Below are 13694 nucleotides of genomic sequence, written 5' to 3'. Positions count from 1 at the left end.
GGGTCAACATCTCGAGAGGAGAAGTAGATAAATGGGGAAAGGATCATAACTTGTAACTTGATGGTGAGAGCTGAGCTATATGGGACCGTAAGCGAGACCTGCAATTCCAGAGGAGGTCCTAATCCAGAAGTACACTGGCAATAACACCCAATAGTGCCTCAGTATCTCGACTCCCGGGAAGGTATATTTCCACGGAGAGGTCCCGCAATGTACTATAACCCCGAAAGAAACAGAGAGACGAAAGAGAGAAGAAACCCGCTACTCCCCCACCGCATCAGCCATTTCCCCGAGCGTGTCGAACCGCCAATCGAAGACCGCCTCGGCCACATTCCCCATAATCGCCCCGGGCCTTACAATCCACACCGACTTGATCCCGACCGCGCGGGCCGGGTGGTGGTCATGGAACTGGCTCTGCGCCGTCTGCAGCACCTGCGCGCGATCGACCTCGAACCTCTCCTTCACCGTCCGCAGCATGTACTCGAAGTTCCGCACATCAGGCTTATACGACCCGACATCCTGCGCAGTGATCACCAGATCAAACGGAAACCCCTGCAGACTGCCCTTGTTGGTTTTGGCAAACGACTCGCGATCCACATTCGACAACACCACCAGCTTATAATACCGCGCCAGCCGCGTCAACGCCGCGACGGTATCCGGGAACGCGGGCCAGTTTCCGACCGAGTCGCCGAACCGGAGACTCGCTTCGAGGGACGGGGTGGGCAGACCGAGACGCGTCGCCCAGACGGGGTGGATGGTGGCCAGCAGTTGCGAGTAGGGCATGTCCGGGGTTTGGGTCTGCTGGTGGCGCTCCAGCTCGTGGTAGAGGGTCAGCAGCTGCTCGGCGGGGAACTGCGCGTGGGACTGGTCGAGGGTGGGCTGGAAGGCGGCGAGAATGCCCGTCTCCCAGTCGACGAGGGTGCCGTAGACGTCGAAGCAGAGGAGACGGGAGGAGGCGAGTTGGGACATGGTGGGGATGGGGGGGGAGAAGTGGTGAGAAGTGGTGAGAAGTGGGATGTTTTGGGGCTGTTTGGGCTGCTTTCTTCCCCTCTTTCATGGGGGCCGCGCGGAAACCCCGTTGCCGAGCCAGTGGACCTGTCAGCCCTGAACTGAGGGCAAATGTCAATCCCCCCCCCCCCCCCCGGGACTGCGGGGCCCTGATGGTGGAGAACATGACTACACCTACGACAGTGCTGTGTTTCCCACGCAAGTCTACAGAATCACCAGACAGACAGACATGCAGACGAACACCTTCATATATTCACCATTCGACTCCGACTGCCCGTGTCTGTCAGCGGAATCTCATCCGCCACCACCGTCACCTCCACCTGCTTCACGATCCCCGGGATATGTCGATCCAGGAACTCCCGATCCCCCGCGAAGATGTGCGTCGTGATGTTCTGCAGGATATGTCGCTCCAGATCCGCCCCCTCGGGCTGCTCCTGCCGCGCAAACGGCATGATCCACCGCGACTTCCAGTCCTGCGCGAACGACCCCAGATTGACCATCGTGCTGGTCGTGGGGACGGTCTGCTCCTCCGCCGGCATCATCTGGTGGCGCTCGGGGACCCGTCTGAGTAGCTTCTTCATCCAGTGCATCACCAGCGGCCGGAGACAGGGGATCGAGGCGGTGATGAGCACGACGCCCGCTTCGACAAACATCCACCGGAGGAGCGTGACGCGGTTGGTGCGCGGGTTGGTAGAGATCATGATCGTCGGGTATTTGATTGTCTTGACGACGGAGGCCACCATGGCCCTGTGTCCGGGTCAGTGTTCAGCGTGGGAGGCGGGTTGGTGAGTCTCGGGGCACACGTACACCACACCCAGACTCAGCAGCGAGATCAAGACCAGCTTGACGCGCAGGTTCCAGTTAAACCGCCAGAAGATATAGACGGGGAAGGCCGCCAGGAGGAGATCACAGGCCGAGTTGAAGGCTATCCGATGTCAGTTCCCTCCATCCGTCATCCATCGTCCGAGGGCAACCGGCTCGGACACTCACCTCCCTGGAAGTAGGCATAGTCGATCTGCACCGTGATCGACATGCAATTCTCAAACTCGGTCGGGTGGAACATGTCCGTCATGTGGCCCGAGCACTGGAAGAAAAGCAGAAACACACTGACGATGTTGATGAGGATCTGACTCGGCACGAGCGCCCAGAGGATGATGCGGTGCCTCGCGCGCGCCGCAAGGAGCTCGAGGAGGTATAGGATAAAGGCGACGCGGCCAGCAGTCGCGGCCAGGGTGACGATGGCCTGCGCGATGGCGGAATACTCGATCGAACTCATGGCGCGGTGGAATTGCAGCGAGACTTCGCTCTGGCCGTAGCCATAGTCGACGGCCACATCCGAGATGGCGGCGGCGATGACGAGGAGAATCTGGCGGGCGCGCGGGTTAGGGGAGGGTGGAGATGGAGATGGAGATGAGAAGGAGGATGGGAGCGTCGACGGACCAGGGCCAGCAGCGTCACCAGGTCGCTGAGCTGGAAGTTGCCGAACTTGTAATTCCCGTGCAGTCGCAGCACCACCACCACGATGGACAGCGCCGTCATGGCCCACACGGTGGCCAGGAGCTCAGGGCCATAGTTGGTGGTGGAGACGGGCCTGGCGCCTCCTCCACGGCCGGTGCTGTTGGGGTGCGTGTGCGTGCCATTCCCATGACCCATGCCAGGGCCCTGGCTGTGGCCCCCGGATTCCATTTCCAGCGAGGGGGTTGGGATTCATGATGGGATTCATGATATCACGGAGACGAAGCCGGGGAATTAAAAGGGAAAACTCGCCATGCCGTCGCACGGACAGGTGGGAATGGGCTGCGGGATCAGCCAATTCGCCAAGATCGACCAGGATCGAACAGGGGGCGTGTGATAGGGCTAGGGTCGCTCGTCGAGAGTCAAGACATCTCCCGTACGCGTCGCCGTGCAGCTGGAGCGAACTGGACAGGCGACCGGTCTGCTGCCCCGACGATCCCTGGCCACATCGAGGCGGAGATCGGCCGAAGGTGTTCTATGCGAAACGGCGCCGTTGCCCGCCGCTAACGCAAATGAAGCATATCGCCCGACCGTTGTTGCGCGCGTCTCCACCCCATTTCCCGTTTGCATGTCCCACCCCGAGGCAGGGTTCGGCAGTTGGCTTGCTGCTCGGCCGGGTCAGGCATTATCGCCGGGGCTGGGGCGGTCCAGGGGTATCTAACGGCAGGAAAGGAGGCCGGAGATTGATGAAGGAAGGGACGATTCGATAGCCGGGGATGTGCCGCTGGATCTGATATGCCCGACACAGACAGTCTGGTGCCAATACGTTTTGGCCGAGAAAGATATAGATGCGACACGGCGGACATGTGGGCCGTTGTAACTTGTCACTGACACGGTATCAATCTATCCCGGACACTGGCCAGACTGACTAGTAGTCCGGCAGGTCATCCGAGTTCGACTGCACGCCCGTGAGCGGGGCGCGGCTGTCTGAATAAATAGAAAGAGTCTAGTCGCTGCATAGACTTGCAACCCCTGTCTCGAGTGATCGCATGGCTTTGTCGACCCCAGAATACTGTCCCGGGGAGATTGTTGCGAATATCGAAACATGGATGAGGTCAATTTACCGTCAAACTCGGGGCATTGGGCCCGGGGGACCTTTGGCCGTCTGTCGACCCGGTCCAGTCGAACCTTACTGCGTGTCTGTACGAGAAAGAATGAAGGGAACAAATTGAGCGGGAATACCCTGATATTAGAGGTGGTACAAGAATTTTCCCAGGAGCAACGGTCCATGCGGACCCGCCGTCCGGGGCTAAATAACTAACGCATTGAGTGCCAACGCCATCGCTTAGACTTTAGTACTCCGGGCAGGGCTCCTCGTCGTCGGATCCAGCACCCGCATCGAAATCAGAGCCGGAGTCAGATCCGAAGCCAGAGCTGGACCCGGAGCCGAACTGCTGGCTCGAGACGGCGCCAGAGGGAGCAGCACCCGCACCAAAGCCAGAAGCAGCGGAGGGAGCAGCAGCGGAGGAGCCGGAGCCAGAGCCGGAGCCACCCAGGTGGTGGTGACCGAGTCCAGCACGGCCGGAGGGAGCAGCACCGGAGGGAGCAGCGTTGCCCGACGGGGGCGAGGCCGATTCGGTGTAGGCGGCGGCAGCGGCGCTGGTCGGGACGGAGACGACCTCGGTGGCCACGGGAGTCGCGTGCGAGACGGTGCTGGTGCTGGTGGCCGCAGCGGTCATGGCGGGGATGCTGATGGTGGCGATGTTCCACACCTTGCCGTCCTCGCTGGAGGTCAGGCCCTCGTAGGTGCCGCCGCCGCTGACGGCGATGGTGTCGCCGAACGAGGTGTCGGCGGAGCGCAGGGTGATGGTCGTGTTGAGGTACAGCTGCGAGGCGATCGTGCCGCTGCAGTCGTCGTCGCACTCGGTGCCAGTGCCGTAGCTGCAGAGAGAGTAGGTTCATTCAGTTAGCATTCGTGGGTCCATGTGCGTATGCATCCATCGGTGGGTCATGGTCATGGCATCTCACCCCGTCATGTACGGACCCGCCGGGTAGGAGTAGCTGGACAGAGCCGCGCCCGTCTTCGCATTGGTGACGTTCTGGACCCAGGTCTCGCCGTCCGACTCCAGGTTGTAGACGATCTGGACGTGGTCGTCGCCGCTGACGGGCGAGCCGGTGCCGTCCAGCTGGCCGAACGAGCCGAAGATACTGGCGCGCACGCACCACTGGCCGGTGGTGGCGCCGCACCAGGCGTTGCTGGGCCAGCTCTCCAGGGTGGTCTGGATCAGGTCGCCGGTGCTGTTGCTCATGCCGGGCCAGAGGAAGAGCTCGCCGTTCTGGGTCGAGGGGGCGGTGCCGGGGATGATGGTGGTGACGGCGTGGATGATGTCGGAGGTGGTCGGGCCCAGGGACACGGCACCACCCCAGCCATCGCGCTTGACCTTGGTGCTGCTCTGCAGGGCGGCGGGGAGGACGGCACCCAGCGCCATGACGGGGAGGGCGAGGGGGGCGAGGGTGCTGAGGACGTGCATGGTGACGATAGAAACAAACTAAAATATACGAAGAAGTTACGGCTGAAGCAAAGGAAGGAATGAGAATGTCGAGGCCACCAGTGCCGTATGAACGAAAGTAGACGGTAGAGAGCGTAAAGAAAGAATGACTGTGGGAATGAATAGTAACATCAGAAAGGATGGAGGCATGGCAGGTGTCGGTCGGCCTATATATCGAATCCATGGAACCCCCCAGGATGCCGGCAGATGAGGGCTCATTTGCCCTCGTTTCAGACTAAGCCTTGGACCGAGACCGCCCTGCCAATGAGAGACGCACAGGGGGCTGCGGAAGTCAGGATCCGTGGAATTCCGACCGTTCCGACACTAACTATAAGGAACGAGTCAGTTGTCATTTCTCTGGCATGATTCGTGACCAGGTTCGGAGGCAGCCTGAAGTAGACTATTCTCGTCAGTCGGGTCTGTCAGTTACGATGGATGAGTGGATATCGATTGATCTCTTGCGAGGGTTGCATGCGAAGAATTTCCCTGCATTGTGAGCTGCAGACACCCGATGGATGGGAACTGAGACGGAGAAAAGGAGGGCGTTGAAGACCTAGGTATCTACTAGGTATCTACAATCTACATCCGAGGCCCCTACTGGCAGGATTGTGGGACGGCGAGATGACGGCCGAGCGCCTGCCTCATTGGGCTGCGAAAAGGGCTTCCCGCTGCTCCTGACAGCAGGATTAATCTATTGTGGACGCCCCAGGGGGAGGCACTAACCGCATTGCTCTTCTGCCTATTGTATGCATTGCACACTCTGCTTACATCATCCATTATGCATGCATAACTAGTTATTTTGGTCACGCGGTTTGACATTCTGCTGTCGATCTTCTTCTCTTCTTCTTCTCTTCTCTTCTTTTTCTCTTCCCCCCACTAAACACAATCACCCTCCAGAAAACACTTTTCATCAAAAAACCAAACTCCTCACACTGCAATCGCTAGCCGCTCATAAAAGCCCACCCCCCCGTTGATCCCCGACGAGATCAGATCATCGCTAGCCTCCGCACGGCCCGACCCAAACCGCTTCAGATTCCACTTGTCCACCCCGTCCACCCCCTTGAGGTCCTGCCCAAACGTCCGGAACAGATCCGCGTTGAGTCGCTCGTACTCGGCGTATTCCTTGGGCCAGTCGCCCAGTCGCTCCACCGCCAGCTTGAGCAGGTGCAGATGCTGCCGCACACACTTGCCTTCCTCCTCGCCCTCGCCGGGGCTGGACGCCGGCGACGACGCCCCCGACAGACTGCCGCCGTCCATCTCCGTGGACGAGACGGATGACGGGTCGATGAACACCCGCAGGGCGTTCTCATGCAGGGACGCCGCCTTCTTGTAGTACCGGCACGCCAACTCGCGCCGGTCCTTCTGGTTCTGGTACCCCTGCGCCACGCTGGTGTACATCTGCGACAGCAGCACCGTCATCTCCACCGTGCTCGGGTGTCGGGGCCCATGCACCCGCGCGCAGTTGTACACAATGTCCTCCGCCAGACGCACCGCCGCCGTGTAATCGCCGATCAGGTACCGGGTGATCACCAGCATGCGCCCGAGCGCGAGGGTATACGCCGATTGCGGCTGCGACGTGGCATGCGCGTCCCGGCTGTTCCAGAGCGAGGTGAGAACCCAGGCCAGCGTGTGGTAGTCGTGCTGCTCATCCAGCACCCCGATGAGGCTGTTGAGGTGGATCAGGTCCAGCTGCGCCAGGTCGATGTTCTGCTTCTTGAAGTACCCCAGCGTGTCGCGCATGATCGTCGCCGACACGTTCAGCATTTCCTTGCGGGTTGACGCCGCGGGACGCGTCTTGATGTCGTGGCCCGCGATGACCAGGCCCAGTTGGAACACCAGCTTCAGCGTCGCCTGGGACGAGTAGCCCTGGTGCGCCCAGATGTACTTGAACGCGGTCAAGGAGAGATGGCAGGCCTGCTGGTAGTTCTCGGACGCGAGCAGCTGGGTGGCCCCGTTGTAGCTGGCGATCGCCACCGACCGCACGAAGTTCTGCGAGGTGTGCGCGCTGAAATACTCCAGGATCGTCTCGACGAATGCCTTGGACTGCCGCGCGTTCACCTTCAGGCTGCTACCCTCTGTGGCGAGGAAGTAAGTCGTCAGTTGGTCCACGACTCGAGTGGCAGCCTGGTCACGGCCCCGCGCAAGCAGGAATGAGTGCAGGCGGGCAACGGACGCAGTCACGCTCTGCAGACTGCTGGTCTTCGTACTGATCTCGCTCCGCAGCTGCTCGAAGTACAGGTACTCGGTCGTCAGGGAGGAGTAGACCTCGTTCAGGGTGACGGACGAGTCCTCGCGTTCCCGCAGGCTGTACTCGAGCTGAGCCAGGAAAGCGAGGCTTTGGCGCTGGTTGGAAGACAGGTCGAAGCCGAACGAGCTGGCATTGGCCGTGTCCTTGGCCACGATCTGGCGGTAGATCTCGCTGGTCAGTTCCTTCGCCCGTTGCACCTGTCCGGAAGCGATGTAGCTGGAGGCTATGCTCTTCGCGGCGGCGGTCAGTTTGGTGGAGGAGGTCTCGGTCGACAGGACCTGGACGGTTGCTTCTTGCAGCATAGAGACGGCGGCGTGGGTCTCGCCGCGCGTGGCGTACAAAGAGGCGATCTCCGCCATCTGGGACAGGGCTTCCTCGTGTGCCCATCCATGGGTGGAACGCACGGTGGAGAGTCGCTGACTGCGGACAGACACCACGTTTTGCATCTGCTGGGCGGTCAGCTTGTCAGACCTGACCGAGGTCAACGAGACGCCCTGCTCCTCGCAGATGGCATCGAGAGTGGCGCGGATGTCCTGGTGGTCGATGTCCACCTCGCTGGAGTTCGTTCGGAGGAGTTCCTCGTACAGCTGGATGGCCTCGGACTCGTATCGCTTCGTTTCCTGACAGATGTTCGCCAGTGTCTTCGTGGCCATGAGGGTGACCGTCGCCGTGGCGCCGAACAGACTGATACATGTCTTGCGGTACTGGACCGTCACGTCATGGATGGAAGCAGCGTCGCTGTGGACCATACGCAGGCAATGCACATAGCGCTGGTAGATGGTCTGGACAAAGGCTTGGTCGTGCAGCTTCTGGCTGATATTGGGATTCTGCAGGGTGTTGAACAGCACGCGGCAGGGCTTGAGGGCCTCGGTGTAGCGGCCCTGGTTGAGCAGCTCCGTGGCCACGATGATCAGCGGCTCGAAGGCGTCGGGGTGACAGCCCTCGGAGTCCTTGTTGAGGATGTGCACGATCCGGCGGTAGTAGTCCACCGCGATGGGACGGGGGCGAGTGAGCTCAGCCAACGTCCACAGCTTCTTCACGACCGTCGGATGCTCCGCGCCGTATCGCTGGGTCGAGTCGTGGAGAACGTCCTGGTGGATGGTGATGGCCTTGTCGGTCTGCGAGGTGCGCTCATACAGACGGAGCAGGGTGGAGGTCACCCGTTCGAGCAGCCGGTCGCCTGCGGGTCGATCGCGTCGGACGGCGCGATACAGGCGCACTCGGATGTCCTCTTCCTTCACCGGACGACGGCGCGATCGATAGCAATTTGCCAGGCGCTCGGCCAGGTCGACGCAATAGCCGACTTCGGTGGACGGGAGGACGACGTCCTCGATGGAGGGAGCGAAAAACGCCGGCCAGATGCTCTGCAGAACCGTCTTGATGACCTTGGTGGCGTCGTGCCACCGATGCTGGGACAGGTACATCTCCACCAGGGTGTCGGTGGCCGTAGTCGACACCTGGTCGGTGCTGGAGGAGTTGTACACCATCTCCTTCAGACTAGCCTCGCTCACGACCGACGAGGACGTGCTGGCCATTCGCATGACTTCGCGCGAGGTGGCCTGGATGTGCTGCTCGGCCTCCTGGTGGGTGGAGCTTTTGCTCTCGGTACTCTGCGCGCAATGCCTGAAGACGCTGAGAGCTAACACGGACAGGCCGACAGACTTCATGACCTTGGCGACCTCCATGAACTGCGCGACTACCGTTCCGGAGCTGGAGCTGGTTTGCTCATACTCTTCCCAGAAGCCGCCCAGAATGGAAGCCGCTTCGTTCTCCCGTCGCTGGGACTTGAGGAACTTGGAGTACGCGAGCACGGCGCGGACGTTCTTCAGCTCCCACTCGGTGGAGCGGTTGAGACGGGACTCTCGGCTGGCCTGCTGCCAGAGCTGGACGAAGGTGCTCTCGGCTTCTTTGACGTGGCCCTCGGACGCAGCCCGCTCGGCCTTGGTCAGGAGGGTCTGGAAATTGAAGGACCAGGTGATGAGCTCGTCTGTCTCGATGCCATCCAACATCAGGACCATCCCGGGCTCGGTGGTGTCTTTGCGACCGCGAAGATGCACCAGCAGCGAGTCGTCGATCTGCCGCGATCCACTGCGCTGGGTGGCCGTGGTTTCGGTGGTCGTCCCCTGGAGAGACTTGGTGATGTCCTGAGCCTTGCGGTCCTCCTTGATGGAGTGGTAGTGTTCGGACAGCTGGGTCAACGTGGACGTCACCGTGCTGGAAGACACCCCGTAGTGGATCTTGTAGCATTCCACGAGGAGCTCCAGCATCTCGATCCGCTGGACCATGACCTCGGTCTTGGACTCGCTGATCTGGTCGGCGGTGGTTTCGAGGAAGTACTTGGTCATCTGCATGGTGATCAGGTGTCGGACCGAGAGCACTTCCTGGCTGATCTTGGCAGCGTCGTAGAAGATGCGGCTAATGTGAGCTGGGAGGCTGTCATGGATTCGTCGGTAGAAGAGCGCCTGGCAGAGGATGGTCTGCAGGGTGGTTGGGTGGTTGGCCGTCAGGATCTGGCGATACAGGCGGGTCTGGATCTCATGCAGCGACTTCAACGCCGGCGCGGACTTGTTTTCCCACACGGTCATCTCCAGGAGTGGGATGGTCGGGCAGGTGGGAATGACGGATCGGAGGTCCTTGCTGGCGGCGATGATTTCCTGGTCGGTCGAACAGCCGAAGGCGATCTTGGTGTGGTTGACCCAGTAGCGAAGAGCGAAGTCCAGGAGAGGGAACATCTCCAGAAGGTCTTCGCTCACATTGTCGTCTAGTGGCGTGACGGACGGATCGTGGCCATCGGTGACGGTCTGCTTCGCATAAAGCAATAGACGGCGAGCCAGATCGCTATTCCGGTTTTTGATCACAGGGACAAACTTGTCCTTGGAGAAGACATCCAGGATGGCTCCACGGATCTGGCCGTGACGGAGATAAACCAGGTTGTTCTGGAAGAAAACCAGCGAGGCCACTGGCTTTAGAACCTGGTACAGATCGACCTCGCGCTCGGTGACGGTGGCCTTGTCGATCTGGATGGAGACGAGGGCTGCCAACTCGCGGTGCGTGAGAGGGCGGACGGCCGTGGCCAGCCACACCAGGACCTTTTTACCGTCGTCACTCAGCTTGGACTGCAGGGTGTGTGCGACATGATCGGTGATGGTGTATCCGGCCTTCACGATGCTCTCGATGGACCTGGTGAGGGCGTTCGCGTTGGGCGGGTGCTCATCGCACACACGGCGTGCGGCCAGCTTGGCCCAGAGGAACGAGCCATCCGATGCCTCGGCGACACGCGTGACATTGAGCTCCTGGTCATCCTCGGACATGGCATTGAACGCGTGGCTGTGCTGCAGGATCTTGCGCGACGTGGCGGCAATGTCATCGAAGATGAGCTCCGATGTGATGTTCACATTGGTTTGCGAGACGCTAGAGCTGTGCTTCTGAGAGCTCAGCACGACGAGCTTCACCTTGGTGGCATTCTGGGCAGCCTCATGCAGTCTCTTCAACAGGACCGTCTCGCCGCAACTGGCCTCGTCCACGCCATCGACCACAAGAACCAGCTCCTTGGCGCCTTGCAGAGTGGCCTTCAGTGCACTTCCCATGGTAGACCACAGGATATCATCGTACGACTCTTCGTCGACGATCCGCTGGCTGCGGTAGTACGCATCAGCCAGGATCTGGTACAGCCTCACATTGCCGATCCGCTTGTCGAACAGCTGCGACAGGATGGTCTTTGCGACCGCGCGGGGGGTCGTGTTGGCGGGGATCCGACTGTCTGGGTCCCAGTTAGAGAGAAGGAGGTTTTGAGAGACAAGTAGGTAGGTGCTTACTGATTGGAGCAAAGATGGATTTATAGGTCACGCCTCCGACGGGATGCTGCAGATGATCGTTGATCACGGTCGACAAGATGGACTTGCCAGAGCCGGGCTTTCCGGTGATGGACAGGATCTGCTGATCACTTTTCAGGAACCGCGTCAGATACGGAGTCACCCAAAGACAGGTCGATTCTTCTCGTTCCTGGGCGAAGTGGGCGGTGGTCTCGCTGATGTTGGCGAGGACGGGGTCCTCGGGCTCGAGCCAGCCTTTGATCGTTTTGATTTCGGTCACTGGGATTATGTTAATGCATGTAAGAAAGCAACCACCAGCATAGTCTGCAGGAAAACCAGGTCCCGTACCTTTGTCGCCATTGAGTCCCTCGCGCATCAACTGGTGTCTCCACATCAGCTCGGACACATGCTCGCAGCGACCGCGGAAGCTTTCAATCGGGCCGGGGAAAGTGCTACAGATGTCGATCGAGACAGACTCGGACGTGAGTAGCGACCGGTGGAAATGTGTCGCGACGTTGACGACCAGGGTGACCAGATCTGCCAAAGAGAGGATGAGCTGATCCTTGATTTCCTGAGAGACCGTGAACAGCTCTGTCCGGTCGAGCAAATTCCCGAGTCCCATGGAGCAGCGATAGAAGAAGCCGAACAGATCCTGCAGGGCCGGGGCGTTTTGTTCTCCGAGCTAACCAGACCTCAGCATTTTCACAAAATCACCCGCGAGTAGATAGGATGGACAAACCTCAAGCAAACTCCCACAATGCACATAGGCCAGCTGAGCCGCCATATGGCTGTCCCCGGCGAACTGCTCAATAGCCGAATCGAACGAGTGCAGCCGCTCGACGAACAAGGCAGCCCAAACCAGGGCCTTATCGTATCCGCTTCCCTCGGGGGGGAGCTTCCTCATGCGCTCATATCGTATCCATTCCAACAGGCTGGCATAGTCGGCGTCGATCGAGGAGATCGTGTCGTCGCCGTTCCGACGGGAGAGGGAGTTGACCACCTCCGCGAGAGTGGAGGCTCCTCCTGCGCTGATTCTCCGGGATCCGCGTCTCGAGGATCCAGCCTGGAAGACGGTGTTGGTGTAGTTCTCCTGCTCCAGGATGTCGGATGCCCGGCGCGGGCCAAACAGAGAGGTCGGGGAGAGGGGGGAGCCGAAGGTGTAGTGGACGTTCGGTTGGAAGGAGGTTGCCATTTTGTTTGGATATTATTTGTGTTGATATTACCGGGTTAAATCAGTGGGTTGTAAGGTCGGAAGAATGGGTGGAAGCTTTTGGTAAGTCAGAGTCCGATTGGAGTTATTAATAGATATGAAAATAGGAGGTGAGCGTCTTGTCTGCTGATTGATTCCAGGAAGTCACAATATCAATATTGATCGATTATTTCGAATATCGAGTGTCACATTAATCATTGTATAGATAAGTATAGAGACTGAGATGATCATTTGGTTGCCATCGTGGGAATATCACACACAACCAACATTTATATTTTACCCCGTACTTTCTCCCCACAATCAGCTCGCAGTGCAAGACGTCAATGTGAGGTAGTCCCCAGCCAAACCCATAGGACTCTCACCCTGGACGGTGAGCAAGAGTTACGATCGAGCAAGTAACACAGAGAACCCTCATCCCCACATGGCTAGACCAGGTATCGGTTGCGGAGATTGGTCTCCACGCACGACAATTCCATTCTTAGCAACCCGACCCAGTATGTAACCCGCGCTCTGCTGCACAGGCAGTATCCAGTGACAGCCTAGCCGACGGTGGCCTCGCCCCAAACAAGCCTTAGGTGGCTGGCTGAAACCTGGCCTTGGTATAGTTCCATGGGGCAGAGGGCGATTGGGTTCGAGATGCCGCAGTGTCGAGATCATCGATTGATGCGTAGGGCAGGATTAAGTTGCGCTGGGCGCTGAAAACGACGGCGGCGAAAAACTCGGGAGTCAGCATCCGAGTGCTTGCTTGACAGGGAGTCGAGTGGGCTGCGCAGAGTGACGAGATATGAGTTTGAGTCGCTCTTGGTACTTCTCTCTTGCTTCTTGCGCAGAACGCGGATCTGGGCCGACCTCGAATATATTGTCTATTGACATGAGGAAGGCAATCGTAGATCCCAAGCAGTTGATATTTGCCCATATATGTCGCGAGGCACGATTGATATAGCATGCGCGAAATAAAACCGCATCGATGTGCCAAAATCTCGGTCCGACCGGCCAAACATCCCCCAAGCATTCTCGACCCCCAGCCACGGATCCATCGCACGTCATGTCCAAACAAACTCCTGGATGCATCGAATCGGTGGTGCGCGGGAGACGATTGGGTTAGGGTTTGGCGGGGACAACCGCAAGCGGCGAGGCGTGCTTGTTGCTCGGCAATATGACGTTTCCAGCCCAACCGGGCGATCCACGGCTCGGGGGATGGGGACCCAAGGGACCTCCCCCCGACGACGATTTATACCAGCTGCTAGTGTAGCTTAATCCAAGCATGCCCCGGAGGGACGACCAGGTTCGGTTCACCTCGATGAGATGAGTAGAGGTTTCGTAAAGTAAAGAACTCCCAGACGTACCGGATTCGAGCCGATGCCAATCTGTGCCAGTTCCTCAATGATATCCTGCCGACTATCCTTCATGCTGAT

General features: G+C 59.3%; 4 protein-coding genes across 4 annotated transcripts; all 4 read right to left on the bottom strand.

The window, feature by feature from the left end:
* Positions 1 to 26: 26 nt before the first annotated feature.
* On the bottom strand, positions 27 to 1003 carry BO70DRAFT_364789 (putative haloalkanoic acid dehalogenase). Its single transcript, XM_025543903.1, has one exon. It carries the CDS (start codon positions 964 to 966, stop codon positions 259 to 261), a length of 708 nt encoding a protein of 235 aa, XP_025396699.1. The 5' UTR covers positions 967 to 1003; the 3' UTR covers positions 27 to 258.
* A 247-nt stretch (positions 1004 to 1250) lies between these two features.
* Positions 1251 to 2544, bottom strand: BO70DRAFT_342094 (uncharacterized protein; the record flags this gene model as incomplete). Its single annotated transcript, XM_025541358.1, has 5 exons — positions 1251 to 1752; positions 1813 to 1930; positions 1996 to 2131; positions 2243 to 2371; positions 2446 to 2544. The coding sequence occupies 5 exons, from the start codon at positions 2542 to 2544 to the stop codon at positions 1251 to 1253; spliced, it is 984 nt and encodes a 327-aa protein (XP_025396698.1).
* A 1775-nt stretch (positions 2545 to 4319) lies between these two features.
* On the bottom strand, positions 4320 to 5162 carry BO70DRAFT_364788 (uncharacterized protein). The gene has a single exon (XM_025543902.1). The coding sequence runs from the start codon at positions 4989 to 4991 to the stop codon at positions 4485 to 4487; it is 507 nt and encodes a 168-aa protein (XP_025396697.1). The 5' UTR covers positions 4992 to 5162; the 3' UTR covers positions 4320 to 4484.
* Positions 5163 to 5903: 741 nt separating this feature from the next.
* BO70DRAFT_320404 (NACHT domain protein) lies at positions 5904 to 12453 on the bottom strand. Its single transcript, XM_025540476.1, has 5 exons — positions 11809 to 12453; positions 11418 to 11751; positions 11073 to 11348; positions 9078 to 11017; positions 5904 to 9035 (listed from the first exon to the last, which is right to left on the bottom strand). Exons 1-5 carry the CDS (start codon positions 12259 to 12261, stop codon positions 5937 to 5939), a joined length of 6102 nt encoding a protein of 2033 aa, XP_025396696.1. The 5' UTR covers positions 12262 to 12453; the 3' UTR covers positions 5904 to 5936.
* Between the last annotated feature and the right edge of the window lie 1241 nt (positions 12454 to 13694).

This window comes from Aspergillus heteromorphus (assembly GCF_003184545.1).
Source record: "Aspergillus heteromorphus CBS 117.55 chromosome Unknown BO70scaffold_25, whole genome shotgun sequence".
Taxonomy (NCBI): Eukaryota; Fungi; Ascomycota; class Eurotiomycetes; order Eurotiales; family Aspergillaceae; genus Aspergillus; species Aspergillus heteromorphus.
The sequence above is the reverse complement of the archived record's forward strand: the minus strand, read 5'-3'. Positions and strand labels throughout refer to the sequence as shown.